Below are 25,992 nucleotides of genomic sequence, written 5' to 3' on the forward strand. Positions count from 1 at the left end.
TTACAATGCCTGAGAACATACTGTAGTTACCTTTGCATTAAAGACATTGTAGCAACCATTTGTGTGTGTGTGTGTGTGTGTGTGTGTCAGTGTGACTGTGATGACTACAACCATGATCAAATGTCAGGAAAGCAGGAACATCTCTAATATCTTAGTCACAGTAATGTTATGCTGCAGTTATTAAATGAAAGGTCACAGTAATAGGAATCGGACAAGTCTATTTATTCAATCTTTCCTCTGGGGAACCTGATCTTACAAATGATTCTAAAACGACTGCTGCTAGCTTCTTCTGTGTAAAGGAAGAAAAAGCCCTAAATAGATATCGAGCATCAGTCAGGACAGCAGAGGTCCAGGCGAGACTCTAATCTAGTGAAACTGATGAGGACAAACACTGACCAAAAAAAAAAGATGGTCTGATGACACTGTCTAACTACCTCAGTCACCAACACAACCTTTCTCACCATTATGTTCATGATTATGAAATGAAATATTTCAGGATGTATGCCTTCAATTACTTCCAGAAAAAGCTCATATTATCTAGTTTTAAAATAAGGTAAGTCTCCATTATTATTAGGTCTTCTTTGACTTTACAATTAATCAAAACTGACAGAAATTTGTTGTTATTTTCGAGATTGGGTGGAGTTCCCTTTAACCAATAACCTTCATCAGACACCAACATTAGAAATTGTCCTCCACTTGTCCTCCACATGAATTCACTGGTGAATTGCCAGTGTGGAGTATTCAACCATTTCAGCATGTGCTGTGTCAGCAGCTCCTGCTTGTGTTTTGGGCTTTTTCAGGTTAGCATAGACCTCTGTGGGTTTTTGGTGAGCTCTGAAGTCCAGTGTTGTGTAGACTATGCCACTCATATCCTGGGGGAGACAAACTTTGTCAATAGACAGCATTGTAGAGGAACTTTGTATCACAGTACTTCAATCTGCTTTAGAAAGCAAGTGACATTGAGTCACACACACTGTATGTTTCCTGTTCATAGCTTACTGGTGCCTCTTGCTTCAGTGACTCACAGAGATTTTCATCGCATTTGTCTGAAAAGACAAACAACATCACATTGTGAATATTTTTGAATTTTTTGACACACTCACTCAGTTAATTTAAGGAACCGACTTACCTGAAGGTTTTCTGCTTGCTTTCATTCTGAACGCTCTGAAGCAAACAACACCAATAACTGATCCAATGAAAATGATGACTGAAATGGACATGATAACAAAAAGATGCAGGTCCGAACTCCAAAGGCCTCTGTGAAGGAATCGGGACATATAATTCAGGTACACCATCATGTATCCACAGTATGAAATCACTGTGAGAAAATAAATACTTACAGGGGGTTGTTTTCCTGATTCAGAACTGACCCAGTGGATTCTGGGAGTGAAGTGGAGCTGCTGAGGACTTTGATGGTTGTTGGCAGTGGAGGTTGAGATTGACTGTGGCGACTTAAAGCATCTGCAAAATGTAAGAATATCATAGATGCTTCTTGGGTTTGGAGGTAAAATGGAATTTCTCCTGCACAAACCGTAAGCAAAGAAAAAATTATGCTTTCATTTTCCAAATTAACATTTATCTATGTAGCCAAAGTGTTATTGGACACACTAGAGGCTACTGCACAACACAGACTTATAACATCACATTAATGAAAATCATAACTTACCTGAGACCTCCACATAGTAGTCTCGGTAGATCTGGATTTGGCTCCCCAGCACAGAGCATCTGTAGTAGCCCCGATCCACAAACTGCACATTTGATATTTTGAATTCAATCCAGCCGTTGTTTTCTGTTTTTGTGACTCTTCCTTTCAGTAATTCACAAGTGTATCCTTCACTGTCCATCAACTTGTAGCAACCGCCTGGATAGAGTTTGCAGCAGGACTTATTGTGTCTGTTGTAAAATGGAGGGAAGGCAAATCTCAGCAAGATGTGCTCAAGTTCCTCAGTCTCCTGCTGCCCTCTCAGATGAGGGATATCTGAAAAAAATAATAATAATAATAATAAATAATATGTATATGTAAAATAAAAATCAGGTCAGCCAAGAAACTGGGAAACAACACTGCAAATTCTGTGTTATTTTTTTCTCATCTTACCTAATAGAAGTAGAAAGACAAAGGTAAACTTCATCTTCAGTGTAGTATCCAGTCTCCCTTCTTTTTTTTTGGCACTTCTCTTTTTTCAGAGACTCCTCCTTGACAAAGAAAGATGAGGAAGTTGCCGCTGCATCAGCTGTGGGAAACCGCCACACCTTTTAATGTGTAACTTATTTTTAAAGTGCATGTTCACTCTTTCCACATTGTACACACATAGAGCGAACACACAGACAGGAGAGAACATTTCTGAGGTCTCAGTTTGTTTGTTTTTTTATGTATATTACACTATTAATACATTAAGGACATCTTAGAGAGTAAAGTGGACACGATGTAGAATATACACAAAGTGATTTATTTGGTGTCAGCTTTCAGCTTATTAAACACATCATATTCACTAAATCAAAACATTTCCTCCATTATGGAACAGAAAACAAATGTAAAAGGTATATACAATGTAATATTAGAGAAACACATTAACAGTTATGGCATTCTAACTAACGGAAATTGTCAAAAATAAACACAGCTTTTTCATTCCCTCTGTTTGAAAACTGAACTGTTCATTTATATGCTGAGTATATCTTCTAAAACATGATATAAGCCATTCCATATTCTTTGATAACATTGTCTCGCAAATAGAAGCAGTTGAGGCACATAAACACAAAACTTTTTTAATAATTACAGACCAACTGTTAAATGCACAGCCCCTATGATTAAGTTAGAAGCAACGGGTGCAACAATCTGAATTTACAAAAAAACTCTTGATCTTATTAAACGGTGCAACTGCTCCCTAGCAGATGATACAATGAAGAGATTATACTTTAGTTCACAGCCAGCTGAGTGCATAAATAATTTGAGGTCACTGTACCCATCAGCTCAAAGTGGTTTGCGTTGGTCCTGGTCAGCGCAGGTTCGTCTCCAGAGTTTAAAAGCCACCTACTCGTCGGTCAGCGTAATGACATCATATTGGATGCCTTGCTGCTGCAGCTGCTCCAGCTGTTCAGGCGTAGCTTCAGTGTAGACTGTCTGGGTCTGTGCCATTGCTGCCTCGGCTACTGCTACAACATCAAGGATTATCACTTGGTTTGGATTACTTGTCACAAGCAAAACAATGTTATCTTTTGAAATAAAATAATTTCTAATCATACATGTAATTGCTTTCATTTCTAATAGGCTTCATGTTGAATTTTTACATTCTGCATTTGTTTTAAAAATACATATGAAGTATTTTTTTTCTTCTGGCAAAGTCAACAATTGCACAACTGCACATTTAAATAAAGTTAAATGCAACCTGATCCATAAGACAGCCGACCTGTGACTGCAGAGTGGGTGGCAGCCTCCAGATCTTCAGGATTCACCGCCTGCTGCTCCAAGCTAACAGGTACATACTGGATGTGACCGTCGTGACTCACAGCAATCTGAACATATAAAATATGGAGTGATGAGCTTTCATCAAAAACAACACACTTCCTGAGGAGCATTGTGAATAATCTGCCTAACCTGCTGCTCCTGCAGAAAAGTCCCATCATGCTCATACTGGATGATCTGTCCATCAGACATCTAATGGATGATTACAGAAATCAGAGATATGTAACATGGCATCACCTTCAAACACTGCATTAGTCCATCGGATGAGGTGATACACTGACCTGTATGCGGTTGCCGTCAGCGACTACAACATACTCTTGAGGGATCAAGTGCTGTACTCCATCCTGTGAGATGATATACTGGACCTGAAATGGGACATGAAATGTGGGATTAATGAGATGAGGAAAGCTTGTTTGAAAAAAAAACAAAAAACTACTTTATTATATATAAAAACAGCTTTATTCTATTATTGCCATCTACATTAGAATATGAAATGGGAGAATCTACTTACTTCGGTCACCTGGTTATCTCCAGTCATCAAGTGCTGAACTGTCTGTCCATCTATGGTGGTTATCTGTTGAATGTATGCACCCTCCTCCTGGTAATGTACACATTAATGTATTTAGCTATAAAATCAGTCAAGATATACAAATTGTGAATTATTTATAATATTTAAGTATATCAGGTATCAAATGATAGATAGTACCTGTTCTGATAAGGTCTGTTCCTGAGCTACGATGATGTGCTCCTGTCCCAAGGCCTGCAACCGCTCAGGAGTGATCACTGTCTGGTGCGCTTGCAGAGCTATTGTACACACATGCACACAGCCAGACAGACACACACACACACACACATTTGAGAATTATTTTTATAACTTGTTTTTACATAAATGTGGCTTCTGTTCTAATGTAATGTAATTTTGAACTGTATCCAGTGCATCATTAATTTATTTTAATTGTGTCAGCAGAAATCCGACCACAGATCACGTGCTGTGTGATGTCTTTTGTCCTACATTGCAGTGTGGCTAGGGCCTCCTCATCACTGTTGACTATGATGGTCTGCTGAGATGTGGCGGTGCGGCTCTTGCGAGTTGGATGATCTTGATTGTGGAGACGCTCCATGTGAAACTTCAGATGGCCATTACGGTTAAACCTGAAAAAACAAAAAACAACCAAACAAACAATGAACAACAACAAAAAAAGAAGTCTATTTATTACCACTGTGGGTGGTATGAGTTTAAAGACAACTCAGATCACTTATGATCCCACCTTTGTCCACAGAGCTTGCAAGAAAAGGGTTTCTCATTCGTATGGGTCATCATGTGTCTTCGCAAGTCTTTCTTATTCTTGGAAGCAAAGCTGCAGTTTGGACACTTGTGGGGACGTAGGTAGGAGTGCAGCTCCATGTGAGCCTAATATGAAACAGCATATCAACCGCTGTCACAGTAAAATCAGGGTCCAAATGACAGAAGAACAAAATGACTGGAATCTCGGGAAAGTACTGCACAATTCTGAGAATCTGTACCTTGACCTCAGGCCAAGAGGTAGAAGTGAAATCACAGTCAGGACACTTAAACGTGTTGGGATCCAAATGCGCCCTCTTGTGGTTCTCCATATCAGAGCGTCCGTGGAAAGACTCCATGCAGATTCTACAGGAAAACCTCTTGGTGCTGAGACTGGGAGAGTTCACTGCAGAGGGAGAAGCTGGAGCTTCACTGCTCAGCTAAATAAACAAAAACGCCCAAATCAGAGAAGGAATACTGAAGGGTAAATCTCTGCTTGCCAAAATATAATACTACAGTCGACTGTTACCTCCACTTGTTGCAATACACCATCAGGCAGTGCTGACGTAAGATAATACTTGTTGCTTTTTACGCTCTCAGATCCAGACACTTCTAAAGCTTGGGAGGGACTGCTCTCACCGTTACTGCAAGAACAGCAGTTCAATGACATTAGAGGTTTATGAGACATTATCAGCGTCATGACCTGTCCAAGGTGACCCCGCCCTCGCCCTGAGTGAGCTGGGACTGGCTCCAGCACCACCCGCAACCCGGAAAGGGAAAAGCGGTAAAAAAATGGATGGATGGATATGAACGTCATCATGGAGGTCAATCTGTCAGTTTAACAGCATTTCAACTAATTGGGGAAAGGAGACTGTGTGTGATGTGCTACCTGTATCCAGGACTATGGATTTCTTCAGCAGTCTGCTCAACCAAACTGAAATCCCCGCCGCCTTCATAGGCTTCAATAGTGATCTGAGTGAGCTCTCCTGTTTCAGAGGCGGCTGCCTCGTAGGCCTCTTGAAGGACTGTCTCACCATTTTCAGATACGTGGAAGGTCATAACTTTTGGGGCCTGGCTTGGTGCTGCTGACACTGCACTCCAAGTGTTCTTCTCCGAAGGTTTCCCTTCTGACTTCAGTACAGCCACCTGATGAGTACAATCATAGCTCCAATATGGAAGTTCATGTTTCATATAAATATCGCAACTTGCTGCTTTTTATCCAAACTAACATTTTTCAGCAAGCAACAGCACCAACCTGCAAGGAGTTTCCGACCAATTCACGGCCATTGCTCATGTTCAGTAGCAGGTCCAGGGCATTCTGGGCGGAGAGGTCACTGGTTTCAGCTGTGGAGCATATGGTGACAAAGTGAGCATGCTGAAATATCACACAAGAAAAAACTAAAAGATCTTATCAGGAACTATCACTGACCTTGTTCATAGATGATGGTGGTGTTTCCCAATGCATCCTGGGACACTGAGGCATTTTCCATTCCCTGCATGGCTTGTAGTGTTGCAGAATCTACTGCAACCTAACGAAAATGGGAACAATACAGTACATCACATAGAGTTCAAATGATCAAATGTGACAAAATATAACAAAAGCTTAAATTAAGCTCTGAGATTAATAACAAAACCTCCAACAGACTCACGATAGTGTTCTGTAAGCTGTGTGTGTCATCATGTTGTTGTTTGAGCTCCTCTATCTGCTGCAGGGTGAAGAAGGGTCTGCGCCGGCTCCTAACTGGCTCCTCAGGGTGAGACACAGACCACTCTTCAAATGCCTCAGGATGACGACACTGGACATGCAGACGCAGGTTCTTCCTGTGCTTTGTCATGAAGTGACACATATCACAGGAGAAAGGCTTTTCTCCTGCAGACATAATCAATACAAGATAAATAGGTATCATAACGTGCTGCATTCACAAGGTGAAAGTAAACACACATTCAGTTTTTATATGCTTCGAGACAACACTGACCAGTGTGTTTAATGGCTAAATGGGAGACCAGGAACTCCTCTTTAGACGTGGAGTATTTACAGTAGTCACACCTGAAGGGTCTGTCGTTGGTGTGGGACAGCTGATGGTTGAGCAACAGCTTCTTGTTGTCACAAGTGTAGTCACAAAACTCACATTTGAATCTGGAAAATTCAAATCAGTGGATCTGTTCATTACTGCAATATTGTCACAAACATATCAACAGATTACTTATTATTACCACTTATTATTTGCAGTTTACTTACTTCAGTGCAAGTTGTAAACCAATATATATATAAAATAAACAGAATAAAAAAAACATAGAATAGTACATTACAAAATAAATAGGTGACTATTTATTTTTATTAACTTTTTGGTACTGACTTGCTGTCTCCGAGACTCTGGATGTGGGTGAGGAGGTGCATTTTGAACGTGTACCGCTTCTTGAATGATTTGCCGCACTGCAAGGACATGAAACTTTTACAGAAATATTTCTCTTCCCTACAATTTACTTGAGTGCCAAAATGCATCCAAGTCTGTAAATGTGACAGAAAATGTGTTAAAAGGAAAAAAAAAAGACTGACATATCTCCTGTAACTGCTACCTATCAAACACAATCAATTTTTCTTAAGAACCTATACATAAATATATATAAATAAATATATTACCTACACTTGTACGATCTATGTTTTCTGACCTTATCACACATGTGTGGTTTCTCAGAGCTGTGGGTTTTCATATGCTGTGTCAGTCTCTTTTGCATGGGGTAAACTTTGTGACACACAGGGCAGGGAAACTCAGACACCTTTGGAGCCTGTGAGAATCAGCACAGAAGCCACAAAATGGACAACTTTAGTCCAAAACATAACAATAGCCAGTCCAAACAAAGGCAGACTTCTACAAAATGTAAAAAATATAATGTGATCATTAAAGTATTAGTTTATCGTATTTATCATTTAAGCATCAATCGCCTTTCTTACCACTTCAGTCTTTCTTTTCCTGTGGGAGGGAAAAGAAAAGAAATCAATGGCAATTTTTGAAAAAACGAGTAGTTCTAATGTCATTGCTTTTATGAATGATGTCTGAGTTACTCACTTCTCTTTGTTATGGACTGCTGAGTGGCGAATTACATCTTTCCTGTAGACGCTGGTGTAATCACACTCTTCACACTTGAATGGCTTCGTACCCTCGTGGTTGAACATGTGCTCCTGTAAAACAGCCGCCAAAACTTACAGAACAATGCATGTGAACTGAGGTAAACCTGAGTGCAGTGCAGTTTTACGGGAACTGACCTTGAGCGAGGACCAACGCTTGCAGCGATAATTGCACTGGAGGCACTTAAAGAGCTCTGGATCATTGCCCTCATGAGAGTCCACGTGGAAGTGCAGGTCTTCTTGAGTGAGGAAGCGTGAGCCACAGATCCAGCAGTTATGAGGTCTCAGGAGTGGTTTAAGGGATTTATAGTAACGACTGGATGATATTGATCATAAAAATTAGAATAAAGATGCTGTGAAGGTCACATAATACTATTTGGAACATAACTTTATCACTAATCTGGTACTCACTTTCGATTTATATACTTCTTATACTTTTTGCGAAGGAAGCGCTTGGAGGGTCGGCCCCGTTTCCTCTGGAACAACTCTTCCTCAGGCTGTGAGTTGGAAGAAGGATCTTTGTTCTCAGAATCAGACTGGCTTATTGTGGCCTCAGCAGGTTCTCTCTTGGCCACCATAGTAGAACCATTGCCTAATCCAGAAGAGCTTGCCTCCTCAGGTATGCTAGCATCAGCACTAACCCTGGGCTTCTTAGCAATGCTTTCAGCTTCTGCAACAAACAAATGGCAAAGAAAAATGTAAAAAAGGTAAATACCGATACCTGAAGAGTTTGTATAAAAATACAGATCCTCAGTTCAGTGATGAGTTTTTATTTTGCTCTATCAAAACTCAAAACTCACCTTTGCTGCTGTAGCCCTCTTCTAAAGAACTGTACTTCCTTGGGCGGCCGACCTTACGTCGAGGACGTCCTTGAGAAGAGGAGGAAATAGGAGGAACAGGTTTCTTCACAACTGGTGGCGGTCTTCCTTTGCAATCTTCATCTGCTGGATTGTAGTCACTATCTTCTGCACATAAAAAGAGGACCAGGGTCAGGGATAGGTAAATATGATTCTAATTTTGTGACTTACCAAGAACAGTATGAATGTTTATGTTATCTGACGAGGGGTTCAATGAGAATCTTCCTCACTGACCTTCGGGGTCGTCAATTGCACCAGCATCCACAATATTGTCTTCCTCTTCTTCAGCCTGATGTGGTTCAACAGTCTTCTCTTTTGCTGCCTGCCTCTCTTCGGCTTCCTCTCTCTCTGCCTGGCGACGGGCCAGTGTCTCACTCTTAGGAGGCCGTCCACGCTTACGTTTCTTTGGCACGTCTCCTGAAGAACACCATATTTTATAAAGACACAAAAATGAGATAACTTCCAGTAAGGATGATTCATCACCAGGATCTATAATAGGCTACTGTACCTGCAGGTTTGAAGTGCTTGTCCCTCATGTGGTTAATGAGTGTGTCTTTGGAAGCACTCTTGTACGGACACATCTTACACTTGAACTGCTGTACAATCACTACTTCCATCATCTCCTCCAGCTCAGCTAGGTTTGGACGCCTGTCTCCAGATCCTTCTGCTACTGTTGATGTCTCCATCTCCCTGATCAGCCCCACTTCATCCTGAGGCCCCTGAGAGCCCTGGGGCTCCTCCTGGCTGGGTGAGCATTGTTGTGCCAGTTCAGGCTCTGGATTGGAGGTATAAGTTCCACTGCTGCTGATGAAAGGCCCAGGCTGGCTCTCACTACACTCCAGTGCTTCAGGAAGCCCACCTGAACCTGCAGTGTCTGCCAGAGGGTGGTCTGATGAGGAGCTGTCGTCGGCATAAAGAGATGCCTCAGGGCCGTTGCTACTTTCCATGTAACAAGAATGCTGAGGCTGCTGCTGTGAGTGCTGTGGCTGATCTGGGTCTTGGTTCTGCTCATCATCTTCATCATCATCCCTAGCTTGGTACTGAGAACAACCTGGCTGCTCAGAGTCTGCAGCTACAACACATTCTCCACCATATTCAGCCCCATACTGCCGACTTGTTTGGGATCGATGGTCTGCACTGCTGTCAATGTAACTGCGTGAATGATGCGGCCTCTCTCCATCGTCCACGGCACACTCAGGATATCCTGCGCTGCACTCCACCAAACAGTGACCTTGACTGGTAGGGTTTGAGTCAGCCCCACTGCACTCCACGTATCCAGGCAGGTCCTGATCACTGTTGTCCCCACTGTAGTCAGGGAAACCTGACTGAGAGCGTGTCTGGTCAGGTTCCTCCCCTGAACACTCCACATAAGAAGATGAAGACTCCTCTGTCTGGTCAGGACCATCTGCACTGGAGTCCATGTACTGGGAAGGATGGGAGTGTTGGGGCTGGTCAGGATGACTGCTGCTGTCCTCTGGATAACCTGAATGGCCAGGCTGATCATCGGGCTGGTCAGGTTCAAGGTTCCCCTGCAGATCCCCCTGGTCCAGACAGGTAGATGTGGGACCTTCAGCAAGAGCTTCTATGGCTATACGACCAGACAGGGCCGAAGATGACATCTGAGCTACCATGGGAGCACCTATTGTGGCCAAATACATGGAAAATTCATTGAACATAGCTAATAGATTTTAATATTTCTGTTTCAACTATCTAAAGGACCAAAACAACCACTCAGGCTGTAAACCTATTGTATCAAGACAGTCTAGACACATTAACTCATTTATCTGCTCTATAAACAAATGCTGCATGAACATTGTGGTAACTCATTCAGCAGCTTTGACTTTCAAAATAATCGAAAGCCCGAAGAAGTATTGAGTTTGTAGTGACATCAACATACATACCATCATCTGGTCCTTGTAATATGAGATACTGAGTTGTTTCAGCCCCCCCATCTTCTGCACTGGTAACAGAAATGCAACCTACCAGAAAAGCAGAGGACAAAAAAAATTACAGAAAACTTATCAAAACTACTCTAAGTGTATAACACAACGTGGAGTAAAAGTGGAAATACCATTCATGATGTCAGGTCCAATGGTTGACTCTATGATTTTGTCAATGGCAGATCCCAGGTCTGATGAGGTAGAAGCAGTTGAGTCAGAAACTATCATGGCTCCTTCAGACACTGCACTGGAATGGACCAGCACTTGGGCTGACTCAGACACCAGCACTGACTGAGTCACTGTGGAAACGCTGGATACACTTGTGGACTGGGCCACTGAGGAGGAGTCTGGGAGGTGGACTGATGAAATTCTAACATCTGTGCTGGAGCTGGTTTCTGGGATGAACACCTTTACAAAGAAGGGCATGGACAAAACATAACTATCACATTTTTGTTGTTGTCTTAATTATATGGTTTTGTCCCACATGTGCGCAAGTCTTACCACAAGTCCCTCTGAGCTCTGTCCCACATGGCAGTCAGATTCTGGGGCCTGTGCATGAGATGCTGCAGCATCGCTGCTGTCTGCAGACATGGCCTCTGATGACTCCATACCCATGCCACTTTCAGATGGCTCCTCCATCCCTGAAGGGCCCGCATCACTGCTGCTCTCCACCTCATTCTCTTCTGAATCCATAACTATCCACAAAAAAAAAAAAAAAAACCCAAACAAACAAACTATAAACTCAATATTAAATTTTAACTGCATGCCTGTGGAGCCAATACTTCATATTCGCTGTCATAAATACAACTTATTTAAGTTCCCCCTTGGCGTTCCCTAAGACCTCTGTTTTTCATTAGTGTCAAGAGTGTTTATATAACACTAAATAATTTTTTGTTCTCACTGAGCCGAAAAAAAGAGTATAGTGGGAAATAAATCCTGAATGGTTTGGGACTTGCAAACATCCTTTCCAGAGACACAACTTTCTATATATTCTGTAATATTTTATTCCTGAAGGTTATCACTACTTAATTATCACAGATGGGGAAATAATTGGATATCTACTCTTGATATGTAAAATCATTCATTTAAACACATCACAAGGTAAAGCTAGGTAAAAAGTACATTTTTTGAGGTAGACTGAAAGTTGTGAGGTGCCATCTCTTTTCATTTCAAGTCCCACTTTAACACATCTAATGGCTGCTTATGCTTCAGTGTACTTATTCCATGATGTTTTTAGTTTTGACAAAGGATGTTTTATTTGTCTTCCTGCACTTATTGATGTGAGGCATTATTTATTTAAAAACAAACACAAAAACCATGTGTAAGAATACAAACTATTCTAGTTTTATTAAGTGTTTTCCGACTTAAGTCATAACCACTGGTTGTGTATTAAATGTTAATGTCCAGCGGTGGAAACGATGGCATCTTGTTCTGATTCGATCCTTCGCCTGTCAGCCGATTTAAGCAACAGCGAAGTTATTTAGAAACTTGATGCCGCGGAGAGCTGACGTTAGCTAAGGGGTAGCTACCGTTAGCTTTTAGCCGTGAGAGCTGCTTCGTTTTCGTGTCGCTGGTGAGTTTACAAAGCTGCAAAACACTTATAACACCGCCACGTTTTGTGACATTGGAAACTGGGCGGCTGAATTGGATGACAGAGCGACACGAAGGGGGTCTCGTTGCTGAGGGCAGCTCGGGAGCTCGACCTGCGGTCAGGGCAGCGTGTGCTAGCCGCTGTGGTCGGGCCTGGCTGCCCTTCACCCTGCCTGCTCCGCGTCGCCATTTTTTCCAGCAGGCAGCCGTTTTCCACTCAGGCGCTCTGCGGGCTCTACTGGGGACCTCGAGGGCCTCAGCCGGGGCAGACCGCCCAAATGCTCTCCCTGAAGAAAATGAAAACATTTTCCCTCACCACCTTATGGTTCTCCGGGCTTTTTTCTTACCGTGTATTTTCGGGTAGAAAGGTGTCCTCTAGTGCAGACGCGTCAGACGGAAGAGAAATTAGTATCCCATAATTGTTGGCTCATTCTAGTCGGGCGCCATGAGTCTTTCCCCGCTTCCTGTCTCTGCAACCGGATCTAATTTATTATTTTCTCGTAAAAGCCCACCCGTTCCTTATTCAACATGCACTTGTTCACCGATTTTAAAGATGTGTATTTACAGAAAGGTTGGCCGTCATATATTGTAGCAACGATGTGGTAAATGATATGTTTATAAACATTTAGTGGACTATTGTTTTTAGAGGAGGGCGTATTACGCAACCGGCTGCGGAGTAATATACATCCGCTAGTCTCAGGAGACGGAGACGCTGTCGAAACTGCAAATGAGCGATCACCGAGACTTTTGTGTTCAATTGTATTTTTACCATCATTCATGAAATCATGGCGTTGTGGTCGCAAAATTCGCGGCGTAATTCATCAGATGAATCTGGTACAAGTTATATCGGCTACTGACTGCTTCGTCTTGGTTCCTGTATTTTTGCAAATACAGGAAAAAGAGTAACCGGTTGTGATGTGTTGCAGGCTTTTAGCTCGACTGCTTTATTGTTATGTTTTTGCGTACCGTATAAAACTGTCAACTGGGAGTTTGTTAAAATCCATTAATCTTATTTCTAATAAAAGTCACTTTCATTACCACACTTTACTGAGACATGAAGGGGAACATTCTGAAAAAAGCTCACGTTCTTTCTGCCGACAGCTGCACCCACTCTTGGGTTTTCAGCATGTCTCAAGTGAAAGATATTAAAATACCAAATCAAAATGAACATTTTTCTTTGAAATATTTTGCCGTACAAATATTTTTGACAGCATATAAAAATCCCTTTGTTGTGATCCCCGGAGAAAGAACTATATTGAAATTACAGTAAAGATAAAGCATTTGTTGGCTCGATTAAGACAAATCCTTACCGAGGGAGGGGAGGACTGTAAAGCCCTGTGCAGCCGTTTTATTGACTTTAATTACACAACAGACATGGTTGTTAACCTAATTTTCACCAAACCTCAGTCTTGTTCCCAAAGTATAGCTGCCAAGTTTTTATGTATCCATTTATAGTTTATGCCTGTTAAAATGGCCAGTTGTCAGTCCCTCGTTTGCTGCAGTCATGTTTTCTTCAGAGATCCTGTAAGAATTTTATTGTTTTGTTTTTTTTTCCTTTCATCTTCATTCATGAAAAATTATATTGTAAATTATGAGCTGCCTTATCTGTTACCTTCCTGTTGTAGGAGTATAATTTGTTCTGCAAGGATGTGGTGCTGATACAAATTTTTTGAGAAGTACATGAATGAGTGAGACAACTGAGTGTGACAGATATTTCTCATGGAATGTTTATTGCATTTAAAGTTAAAACTTAAATACAAAACATATCAGTGTTATAAATAATTTAAGTAAAGGAGACATGCAGTGTCTTCCAGTGCAAGTAAGTGGCCTTGAAGCCATTTTCAGAAATAAACAATTAGAATTGTACAAAACAAAGAAGCTTGAGGACACAAAAATAATATTAGATACCGTTATAAATACCAAAATAATCTAATACTGTCTGAACCTGTCAGACATTTAAAAACTGTTCAGCATATCTGGAAACTGATCCAGACAAGAGTTCTGCTTTTTAGAATATTTAAATTGTAGTTATCTCAAATTTTAGATGACCATTGCATCACATTAGTTCACAGATTATCAGACTGAGGGCAAGGCAGTGCTAAAGATCACAATTTGCTTGACCGTACTGAGCAAATGACTTATTTTCAAGCCAACAGAATAGATGGCCTATTATTTACATCCCAGAAAGCAAATTCATCATACAACAGGCACTACACAAAAATACTGGATCACATTGCCCATGACAACCAATTTTCAGCTCATCTTTGTACTGCGTCTCAGTAACCTGGAGAATCAGAGCATGTGAGGAGGTCATATTTCACATAGCCAACACGGTCCACCTGTCTGCGGGAATTCATGCGCCAGTAGAAGCTCTCACGGCAGAAATAGATGTGACCTAAAGCAGAAATATTGAAATACAATTCATTGAATGCATAAAGTAGATTATTTCATTTATCTGGTATATTTTTTTTTTTATCAAATTTTGTTTGGTAAATACACAATATTTGAAATCGAAAGCTCCATTCACCTTTGTATTGGAATACATCATGAGCATCACTGGGGACGCCACCGAAGACGACATCTGTAAATCTGGGATACCCTCTGTCGATTTTCTGAGCCTTGATATCAAGCCTGTGTCGATCAGACACGAAACAATCCGGGAAAATGTTATTAAAGTGGCAGAAACCGCCTGTCTTCTTAAATCACAGACCTAAACAATGCTGTAAAAGTCCTTAATTTAACAGTAAGACTGACTGAACCGTCTTGTTAAAAGACCAAATAAACCATTAAGAAGAGCAGATGCTTGGTTGAAGTTGAGCTGGAAATCAACTAGCTGCAACATTCTTCCCAACCTACTGCAGCTTTCTCAGTTTCAATGACTCACCTCCAGAAGTTTTCTCCACTGAAGAGCAGCACTTTGCCTTTGCCCCTCTGCAGTGCGCCTTCTACCTTCTGAATGCTGTTGGGGAGTCCAAGCTTCTCGACACTGCGGGGACCCAGAACACTCTTGCCAGTGAACACCCAGAATCGAGTTCCTTTATAATGAAAACAAAACAATGATGCCATTTAACTCATCTGCACTTCTAGGTTATTTGTCAATGTTCCCTCATGCACGTGGACCGTATGAAGCATCTTTACCTGAGAAGAAGTAGAGTTTCTTAGTGAGTGTGTCCTCAAAAGCGGAGTCAATGACAGCTGGGAGAGCTGGCCATCTTGCAGCGATAGAAAATGGTCCCTGAAGTTCTTTATCCCTGCCGGATCTCTTCCAGTAATGTCTGTTGGTCAGCACATAAAAATGAACTCATTGTTTGTGATGTTTACTTGTTTACTGCTTACTTCAAAGAGGAGAAGACAGTTTTGCTCACCCGTCCTGGAAGAAATGCAGCTCGTTCTCGATCACAGTGATGGTGTCAAATTTGGTCAACTTGCAGGCGTCTTTGGTTGGCTCCACAGGTCGTGTGGTGGTGGGCTCAGTGGGTCTAGTTTCATCTGTGTGGTCAGTCTCCTTATCGTCTGAGTCATCAGTAGTGGGGGTGCTGGGCTGAGGGGGGGTGGGACTAGGGCCTCTTTTGGGTCCTGAGGTTGAAAAAGACATTGTTGGTTTAAAGAAATTGAAATATGTTGATGTTTTCATGTTACTGTGAGCAGCTTGTCGTGAACTTACCATAGAGATACTGAATGCCCTCAATGTCATCGCTGTGCAGGGAGAAGTCTTCCACATAGCTGTACATGGGATACATGAGAGCGTCTCTAATGTTGGAGTGATCCAGGCCGAGGGCATGTCCAAACTCATGGGCTGCCACCAGGAACAGACTGTAACCTGGAAAACAGAGTAACTAATATTAACGAACGATTGATGCTGTAAATACATAGCTACAGATTTTAGCCCATTCTGCTCTCTGAGGTCTTTACGTTTTACATTTATATTTATGTAACTCACCTTGGTCAGGACAGAAGCCCCACTTCTTGTCATCATCATAGCTGCTAGTGGTACTGCACCACAGTTTGCCATCTCCTCGTCCCTCGCTGGTGCAGGAGTCATAACTCTGACCCAGGAACACAAACGGGAAGTGGCAGGTCTCGCCTTCTGCATTTCCCCCAGTTACAGCGGTGTCTGGCCAAATAAAAACAGAATGAGTGCAGGTTAGAGAGTCTGTTGTTACAGCACTCAACGTTTGCTTGTTTATGCTTTCAGGTTCCCCTCACTCACCACGACTGGGACAGAATCCAAATGTCTTGTCATTGTCAAAGTTTTCTGTGGTGGCACACCAGCGGTAACCATCGCTGCGGCCCTCCAGTGTACAGCTGTCGTATTCTTTCCCCAGAAAGATGAAGGGGAAGACGCATTGAGCTCCATTGGCATTTCCTCCAAATGTGTAGAGAACTGTCAGGAAGAGGAGAAGGAGCAAAGATGAGTCTGCATGCCCTAATCTGGCTGACCCGGATGATTTCCTCAGGGGAATAAAGTGCCAAGCTTACGTTCACTGGGGCAGAAGCCAAATTTTTTGTCTCTGTTGTAGTCAGCTGTGGTGGCACACCACGGCAGGTTGTCTGAGCGGCCTTCAGTCGTACAGGTGGTATAGGTTTTTCCTTCAAAAGTGAAGGGGAAGTGGCACAAGGCGCCTTCTGCGTTTCCATAGCGAGTCTTCACAACTGTTTTGACATAAAGACGTTTTCATTGACGCCAGTGTAAAATGTGAACAGCAGAGGGAGACAACTACACATGAATTGATCATGGGGGAATTGGTATGTGAGGTTGTTTACCTGGTCCTTTACCCAGGGTCCAGTACTCATCATCATCGAAATGGGCGTCTCCCTGAATTCCCTCACCAGGGGGATAAGCATGGGCCAGCAGGCCATTCTCACCATCAAATGGGTATGGGTCTCCATGGTCTAAATAGAGAAAGAAACTACCCATCAGTCTTTGATTTAAGTTTAAACTGCTCTTTGTTAAAAAATGTTATTCAGTCACGTGACATCTGGACGTACAAAACTGAATGTTTGACCTCCCTACGTACCAGCTTTTCCAAATGATATCATAATGTCTGCTGTCCCTTCAAAGAGGCGGGTAAAGGTGAGAGGGGTCACATCACTCCAGACCTTGAAGGCTCTGGCAAAGGCATCATCAGTCAGATCACTGTCCATGTCTGGGGAGTAGTTAAGGATCCTGTAGACAAGAACAGAATAACAAAGCTTTGAAAACTCTTGACAATGTCAGTGATGAAAGCTGGCGGCTCCATCTGTGATTTCTGGACACCCTCTTGAATCACAAAGCAAAAGACTCCGGGTTACTTGTCTCCGCTCACCTATAAGTGACGTCATTATGGTCCCACTTGAGGTCTCCCTCAAAGGTTTTGTAGTTGGCTACATCAGGAACCCCACAACGAGGCTGTTTCATGGCCTCCAAAGTGGATTTATCGAGCTCTCCAGTTTCTTCCAGCCCCATCTGCCTCTGCATCCTCTTCAAAGCCTTGGAAGTGGACACCATAGACTGGAAGCCACTGCGGCGCACTGCAGTGTCTATGTAGCCAAACTTCTTCAGGTAGGACTGGAGAACAATACGACAAAGCACATCAGTGATTTTAGTCCAGGTAGATGGGAGCAGTGTAAACTTTTAGTTGAATACCAGATTAAATTCTATTGTCAGCTTTTTGTAAGACAAAAATAATTGTCTTTTAATTAACACTATAATGAGGATCTCTATTCAAGTAGTTATTTCCCTGCACAGTTGGATTTCATTCTGTTGACTCTGTAAAGACAAAATGAACCATCTGCTACTCACCTCTGCCAGCTCCGTATCAGTCATGTTTTTGATGACGTCTCCGGGGAAAGTAACAAAGACCGACTTGAGGGGAAGGCTCCATCCATCTTGCATGCCTATCCCCCAAACTAAACACAGAGCCAAAGCACAGTATCTCATGATGAGATTAACTGTGGAGTACTGCAAAATGCAAGAATACAATTTTTACAAAATGCTTTGGAGTGAACAAGTTCTCAGTTTGCCCAAGGAAACTAAAAAGCTTGTCCGTTGCAGTTCAGCAGTGTTTCTCTTTCAGACTTGGCTTCCCTTTGTTTTGACTGGTGGTTCCTGTTGTCGTTTCTCTGCTTTGTGCCCGTGTGGACTTTGTATTTATACAGGACAACTTCTTAGTCACTTAACCTCGTCCCCGCCTATTACCAACCTCAAACCTCCCACTTACATTTTGACAGACTGTCTTGTTCAATGGACATGGGGAATTTCCAAGAAATCTACATTTAGCTTTACATGTCAACTAATGCAAAGTTAACACAATGTTCTTTTTTTTTTTATTATGATATTTCAAGATATCTCAGGATGTGGTAAAGAGTGACACTAAAAGTAACAATAATGGAGAAATATTACAGTTGCATTCATATTGTGTCATGTCAATAAAAACATGCATGCTGCTTGAAAACTGACACAAATTATCAAACAAATGGCAAATTACTTTAAAAATTATAGATACTATTGTTGCACAAATTTGCATTGAAAGAGAACCTAAAACTATGTTTAGATTCTGATGTCAATGTCACCATATTTGGGAGAAGCTCACATGCTTACTTTTATGCTTAATATACTTAAATGCAACACACTCATCATGGGACTCAGTCAGATGCTTCTGTTATTTTTTTTTTGTTTCAGGTAGTTTTACGTATAAATAAAGTTTTGTTCCACTTTACATAAATAGCATTTTCCTGTTTCTCTAAAGTTGGATACTGAAAAAAAAAAAAAGCAAAAAACATCTAACTGGGTCAAGCTAAAAGGAGATTCTCACAGAGAAGCAGCTCTTTCTTTTTTCTTAATTATTCTAAGATGGTAAAAATTTGATCTAATTATTGCATTTGTCCGTTTTCTATGACAAATGACTGAGGTGATTAAGCAATGATGCATTTAGATTTGTAAGTCATTCAAAGCATTGTTGCTGGCAGGAACACAGGGGAACTACCTACTTCATCATCACTATGCGCTGATGCAACGTCTGACATCTTTTTGCGCAGCCAAAATCATCAGCAATAATCGTTGGTAATGAGTAATATTTCTGTAGTTTTCCAACAAAGACTATTTCACTTCTCTTTTTCTTATTACGCATTATTTTGGAGGTAGAATTTTACATTTGACGCAAAACAAAAACAAATCCAGATGTTTTTAGTGTAGACACTGTTGGCTTAAGAGTGCCTGCTATTTGCAGTAGAGTGAGTACAATGTGTTTGTATTTATACAGATTTATAATTGATATTTAGTATAGGTGAACATCAAGGTGTTGTGGGCAAAGATGTGTCTCAGCTAGTATATCATGACTCATCGTTTTCTTATGTGGACTGGCAGAGCTGCCGATGAGGGCCTTGCGTAATGGTACCAGTTCATTTTCAGATGCAGGAACGTAAACAACCCTCCTGAACTGATATGCGGAGTCAAAATACTCAATTGAAAACAGAGCGGTTATTTCCTGTCCAAGCCCCTGTAGAATACTGGAGATGCAACCGTGGCAGACTTCTTCAATTTGAGTACAGTAATGAATTTAGCGAACACCCTCCCCTCTACCCTCCAGATTCTTTACGGCTTGCCTTGTATGGTAAAAGAAATATGGTGGTGTTACAATATTACAATGACCAAATCTGTGGTTAGATGAGGTGGCGTATACTTCCTTATATCAAATTTAAGGTTTCATGGCGTGGTTGAGCCATCCCTCAGTATGACACATTCACACCTCCTTTTCAAACTGAATGTGGACGTACTGAAGAAGTTTTCTCACATCATCTCATTTAGCACTTCTGCTTGTTGTGACTCAAAAAAAAGCCACAGACGTTGTAACACCTGTGCATTGCATATTTAATCAATATTTCCACAGAGCTAAACTCTTATTGGTTCTTCAAACAATATTAAATGTAATTTCACATTGAAAGCAAAAATACGTCCTCTGTTTCCCGCAGGTATAGACATTTTTAACATGAATTTGGGCTATACAAAAACGCACACAAAATTAGATACATTTGTACTATTTTACAGAATAATACTGTAAAAATAGCTCCGTTCAGATGGGTTGTGTCTCATTAAGACAAAAACCGGTCTACCCAGCTTCAAATAACCCCAACACAAGCCTGCTTTCATTGGATGCAAGGTTATTTCTTTTTATATGTTTCTCCTCAGCAGATCCCCAGGCCTCCTTTGAAAAACATCTGTCACTGATTTGACATGGCGTCAAAGACTTAATGAATATGGCTCCGTGTATTTTAACAAATGCCACATTTCATTTGGTTTTGCCAATTTGTTCCCAAAAAGACGTCTGGCACAGGACCTTGAAAAATTACACATTTTTGTGTGGCATTCTTCCCGATGCTTTCCTCAGTCACAGCGCAGGCTGCTGGCGCAGACCATGCAGATGTGTGGGGTGGCTAACTGCGTCATCAAAGAACTGGATAATATCACAGCAGAGCAGCAAGACCCTTGCTGCCTATGTGGGTAGGATATTTATGATCAAGTTAACCACGGAATATATCATAATTTCTTCTGGGGGTGTCACAACACAGTGAGGCAGACTACAACTAAACTGCTCTAAGATGCTCTTAAAGGTCTGTGCTGGCTGAAGTTAAAAACTGAGTATGAGTCGGGTGTCACATATGGATTAGCATATTCCCATCAAAACTCGAAATTATTTCATGGTGCGATTTTATTTAGCTGACCTAATTTTTTTCTCCATGCGTGCAGCACAGCAGTACAACTTTTGAAACTTTGTCTTGAGTTATGACAATCCGCATTTGCCTTGTTAAAACAAACTGTGTACATCTTATGGCATGCTTCTAACAAGCAGTTATAAATGCAAAAATCACTTCCTGTCTGCCGCAGTTGATGTGGTTCCTTGGCAAGCTTCCTTGCTCAGCTGTGTTGTGTTTTATGACGACTGGCTTGTTGATTTTGCGGTGGGATGCTGTGAGACTCTGCAACACAGGACCATCACTGCATTTGATGTGGAAGAAATCGTCCCCCATCACCAGGTACTTTACCCAACCCTGCTGAGTCTGCTGTGGTTTCCAGTTATTCCGGGAATAGTTTTGTTTTTATAACCCACTAAACTCTCACAATTATTTATTTTGGCTTTTCAAGAAATTTTGCGTCAGTGTTCCTTCTCGTGTTGTTTCTAATCATCTGATGTTGAAGCATTTGTAACTCTTTCTAATTAGTCAAGACGCTCTCCGTGTGTGTGGGTGAACATGGCACACTGTACGTAGTCCTTATAGTATAACAAGCAAAACAAAAAATCTAAACCGAAACTGATCCAAACAAACAAGTGCTGGGGCAAAAACCACATTGCGCCATCCGAACACTCAAAAGTCACTCAAAGAGCAGCTTGACTGCAATGAATCATGGGTCAGCATAACAGCTCTGAAAGAAATTATTCCACGTACAAACTCAAACAGTTGCCATAAAATTGCGTACAGTCATCAGAGTGGGACTACAGGCGCACAAAAGACCACAGATTTGACTCATTTTCCCTGGAGCAACAGGAGTGCTACTTCTGCTTCAACAAATACTTTTATCACAAACTAGACTGTTAGTCAGCTCTGGGAATATTTCTTACTTACTGTGTCACTTACGCAACTGTGTAATAAATCTCTGTAAATATAATGAAACTCAAAATCAAATCAAAGCAAATATAAACAACTCCATGATCTTCTCAGAAATGACAAGAGCTTTCAATATATTGATTGGGCAGCAATAATGATATAGTCAATCCACATAGTGATGTATCATCCTATGTCATAATCCATAGGAAGAATATAAAATATGTCATTCCTTGAAGACTTATGATACTGAAAAAAAATTAAACACATGGACCCAAAATGTAAAAGTGTGCTTCTCTGGCGCTCTTGAAACCGAGTGAGACTTGTTCTGGTTCACATAAGGAGACACTGACTTTTCTTGATCTGATATGGGAAAATGAAGTTTCACTACAGTGCCATGGATCAAAGCCTGCGGCCATTTTAACTTCATCAAAGCAGTTTGGAAATGCACAGCATATAAACCATCTCTGTTGATCCCTATTTTCCTTCTCACTGCTCTGAAAGTGGTTCTTTGTCACCAATTGCAGACCATGAATCTAAACTTCCTCTCTTCCTCTCCACACAGGGTAAAATGAAACAATGATATGACTGATACTCCCTAAATGAAAGGGATTCAGGTAAACTAGTGTTTTCCACTGGATTTGACCAAATACACATCCACACAACACAGTGAATAACAGCTTGGCTTCCTTAACGTAAAAGGCAGACCAATCTTAGCCGTGTACATGGGTTGGGAGTGTCAAAACAGGAAATGATCATGACAGTAATTGTCCATTTGTTGTCATTTGAGTGAATGATTTTGGCAGATTTTCTGCCTTAATAGATGGTTGGCTGTAGTGCAGAAATGTACTGCACGGGAACAGGGGAATGGCATGCAGCAGACACTGTGGCTCATCGTTGGAATATTAAGCCTTAGGCTGCTGCTGACAGATTTATATTTAATAATGGTAGTAGACTATTTGCACGCGTTCTTGTTATATAACACCAGTAAATAGCAACAAGAACCGCGAAAAAGGGTTGCGCAAATCTGCTGAAGCGTGGGCTGCCAGAACAGCGCCAGAGTTGTGTTGACTTTATGTACAGCCATCTTGACCACCGCTGTTAAAAGCTAATTACTGCCAGTCATAAGCTGTAGCCTTTATGGCTTCTCTACCATCCAAAGCTCAGCCACAGGCCGTCACTCCCTGATCCAAGATGTAAGCAGTGATTGAACAAAATGCTATCGCTGCTTATTTAACTCCATATGGAGAACCACCTCCATAACTTTTTTAAAGAGTTGTTTTCAAATTTTGCCATTAGAAACAGAAGGCCTGTAAACCCAAACAAAACACGTTCGAACAGATAACACAGCGTGAAAAAAATAGGGAGGTCATGTATGGTAAGCCGTATTCAACAGGTTTTTGAAACCACAGAATTCAGAAAATGGGAAGAGGTTGGGAATTCACCCTTTCCTGATAAAGGACAAGCAGCTGATAGCAGGCAGGAAGTGAGTCAAACTCAGCACTTCAGCTGCCTCTGCACACATCGTGCCCAGACTTGTTGAGAAAAGCAATTATTCCTCCTTTTGATGTGTGTTTGCTTGTGGTTACTCTGAGCATAACCACACATATGGTCGCCATGGTTTGAAATAAATGCAACATTTCCCCCCAGGACAAAAATCCTGATTTGCTGCAAAAACAGTGTGTCATTTTCCAGTAATGCAGCAAAACAACGAAAGCCTTCAAGTTACTGTTAGTGGTTATACATCTGCTGATGACTCCTCCTGTGTCACCACAGTGTACATCACAGCCACAAGAAAAGCATTTTTACTGCAAGTAACCTGTCGAAAATGCAAAAGGAGCAAAACAATAAATAAAACTAATTTGATACAGATTTTAGTCATTTTATCCTGTAAGCACATTTATCTGAACTTAACAGGAGAGCCCTTGACGGCAGAAACATTTTGGGCTTGGTGGAAGTGTAAGGGGTGATTTTATGTGGATGAGGAAAGATTTTCTGGTTTCTGGTTTTTGGATTTCTGTGCAATAATCACCAACTTCATAAAACTCTTTCATGCTTGAATGCTTAAAAAAAAAAAAAAAAAAAGAAAAAAAGTTTCTTATGATTAAAAAAAAAAACTACTCTGCATTCTATTGAAGTGCAAAGGCAGTTTCAGTTCTTGCTCTGCTGTCCCATTTAAGTGTGTAGTCCTAGGTAATTACAATATTTGCAATGTCAGGTTCAAATTGGAACCATTGTTGAGGAAAATAATAAAAAATTCATATTTTTGTAGATCCTGTCTGTCTAGGCATTCGGTCCCATGTGGCTGAATGTGTCATTATGTGGGGCAGTGTGCTGAATCATGGGGCTTTTGTTTTAGTTCCTTTTATTTTCTATTTCTAGATAAGACTTAGGGATATTAATTTGATTTTTTCAGAGAGCCAAGCAGGTCTTTTAAACAACCATCAGAATAATAAAGAAAATCTTCAGATGTTGAAGTGCCCAAGAGAGAAGCTTAATGAAGAAACCAGATGTGACCTGGGTACCCTTCATCCCAGAGCCAGGTCAGCAGCCCCCCCCGGCTCTGCTCACTTTAAATCAAACCTAATACCAAAATTAATCTCTACCAGCAGGTGGCACTCTGTCACAAGGTCAGTCAATGGAAGCCAGAAGAGAGTTACAAAAAGAGCTCTGGTGCAGAGAATTAGTGTCAAGAGGAAAATGCAGCATCAAGCTTTAAAAGCCACATTGTGTCTATGGAAAATCTCCCGAGGAATAATAATGCTGCTAACAATGCAGAGGACAGCGCTAAGTGCATCGAAAATTCCTTTTGAATGAATTGCAGTGAACTATTTATTGCATCCTCTCTTTATTCAAGGTTCACATAGGAAGCTATTTTACATGCATTCGATAACCTTGCTTTGAGGCTGAGCTCTCAAAATGCTTCCCGAGGTATAGATTTGATATATATAAAAGAGAGAGAGAGAGAGAGAGAGAGAGAGAGAGAGACAGAGAGAGAATGCTAAAATATTGATGTTGTTCTAATTTTGTGAGGCTGTTTGGTGAATAATTGATTGCTGGGAGAAATGAGTTTGTTTTATTTGCGGCACCATAATGTTGTTTTATTGAAGGGTTTTCAGACATGCTGTGAGCATTCAGAAAGCAGGCGTGTCCAAAGGACTGGAAAAACAATAGATGCGCCACCTTGAGGTTAAATTCACAAGAAGACGTCCGTCATCTGCTTGACTGTATGGCAACTGTTTTTCCAAATCATATTGAATAACATTCTTTCTTAACAGGCTGTGTTCACGAGTTGGTGGGTGCAGATTTTCCATCTGCTAAAATGTGCATTTGCTCTTCTTTGGCTTTGCGTTCATGACCGATTGCTTTTCTGTGAAATCACACGTGCAGAACAATGCCAGCATCAGCTGCCTCTTCTCTGTGTTTTACTGGATGACACCATGACACGGTGAATGCTGGTATGAGCATGTTGTTCCCTTTATGTATGTGTGAGGACTCGCTCAGCCTTCTCTGGTCTGTCTTAGTCATGTTACAACTGTTCTCTGGGACAGATGTTGCAATGGTCTATAAATTGCTCTGACAAAGAGCCTTGTTTTCTGGCATCATGCCGCTCTGAGGGCATGACATTCCTCCTTATACACGATACCTGATCAAGGCCCAGGTAGATCAAACTGCTCTTCAAATTTTAATGCAAAAAGCCCTTCACTGTGACATAATTATCATGCCATGCATTTTCCGCTAAGCCTGCCTCCATGAAACAGAGGACGGCCATGGGGGAATCGAACAGTCTGTGTTTGTTGTAGCTTCTGTAACTGTGAGGAGCAAATTATTGACCTGAAACATGGTTGAATGAAGCCATTTGGAAGACGTATCGATCAAGTCCACTTAACAAAGGCGACAAACATGGGCCACTAACACACTTATTACTCCAATACTCTAATGTTAATTTGCCTGTTTCCCCAAAACACTATTACCACAATACACTTGCTTTGAAAATGTGCACAAAACTACTTTACTGAAGCTGATGTGGAAATGTCAGAAGCTTATTTCATAGCAGAATGTGAACATGAAGCGATGCAAAGAGAGGTCCTGTGTTTCCCTGAACATCTGCGGTAAGCAGCCCCATTAGCCCCAGCAGTTCTGTAAAGAGAAAGGTC

At 41.4% G+C, this 25,992-nt stretch overlaps 3 protein-coding genes across 4 annotated transcripts; all 3 read right to left on the reverse strand.

Annotated features, from left to right (window-relative positions):
• Nucleotides 1-213: 213 nt before the first annotated feature.
• Nucleotides 214-2,167, reverse strand: LOC115046689 (uncharacterized). The gene is made up of 6 exons (XM_029507212.1): nt 2,096-2,167; nt 1,667-1,978; nt 1,341-1,461; nt 1,130-1,257; nt 1,000-1,046; nt 214-872 (listed from the first exon to the last, which is right to left on the reverse strand). Exons 1-6 carry the CDS (start codon nt 2,127-2,129, stop codon nt 714-716), a joined length of 801 nt encoding a protein of 266 aa, XP_029363072.1. The 5' UTR covers nt 2,130-2,167; the 3' UTR covers nt 214-713.
• A 255-nt stretch (nt 2,168-2,422) lies between these two features.
• On the reverse strand, nt 2,423-12,746 carry LOC115046103 (zinc finger protein 335). Of its 2 annotated transcripts, none has more exons than XM_029506238.1 (28): nt 12,604-12,746; nt 11,168-11,361; nt 10,798-11,074; nt 10,628-10,705; nt 9,235-10,365; nt 8,961-9,143; nt 8,670-8,834; nt 8,281-8,539; nt 8,008-8,185; nt 7,811-7,923; nt 7,696-7,714; nt 7,413-7,529; nt 7,100-7,176; nt 6,719-6,879; nt 6,392-6,612; nt 6,172-6,271; nt 5,998-6,086; nt 5,632-5,888; nt 5,272-5,386; nt 4,985-5,182; nt 4,729-4,871; nt 4,473-4,612; nt 4,167-4,264; nt 3,972-4,058; nt 3,742-3,825; nt 3,593-3,652; nt 3,405-3,510; nt 2,423-3,147 (listed from the first exon to the last, which is right to left on the reverse strand). In XM_029506238.1, exons 2-28 carry the CDS (start codon nt 11,357-11,359, stop codon nt 3,029-3,031), a joined length of 4,767 nt encoding a protein of 1,588 aa, XP_029362098.1. In that variant the 5' UTR covers nt 11,360-11,361; nt 12,604-12,746; the 3' UTR covers nt 2,423-3,028. The 2 variants fall into 2 exon arrangements, with proteins under 2 accessions (XP_029362098.1, XP_029362097.1); XM_029506237.1 differs by having other exon boundaries at nt 2,423-3,150.
• A 1,214-nt stretch (nt 12,747-13,960) lies between these two features.
• On the reverse strand, nt 13,961-18,354 carry mmp9 (matrix metallopeptidase 9). The gene is made up of 13 exons (XM_029505873.1): nt 18,039-18,354; nt 17,563-17,804; nt 17,275-17,423; nt 17,021-17,149; nt 16,736-16,909; nt 16,467-16,640; nt 16,197-16,370; nt 15,921-16,076; nt 15,622-15,832; nt 15,395-15,531; nt 15,141-15,291; nt 14,784-14,887; nt 13,961-14,651 (listed from the first exon to the last, which is right to left on the reverse strand). Exons 1-13 carry the CDS (start codon nt 18,174-18,176, stop codon nt 14,533-14,535), a joined length of 2,058 nt encoding a protein of 685 aa, XP_029361733.1. The 5' UTR covers nt 18,177-18,354; the 3' UTR covers nt 13,961-14,532.
• Nucleotides 18,355-25,992: the final 7,638 nt, after the last annotated feature.

The sequence above is a fragment of the Echeneis naucrates genome, chromosome 7 (assembly GCF_900963305.1).
Source record: "Echeneis naucrates chromosome 7, fEcheNa1.1, whole genome shotgun sequence".
In the NCBI taxonomy this organism is placed as follows: Eukaryota; Metazoa; Chordata; class Actinopteri; order Carangiformes; family Echeneidae; genus Echeneis; species Echeneis naucrates.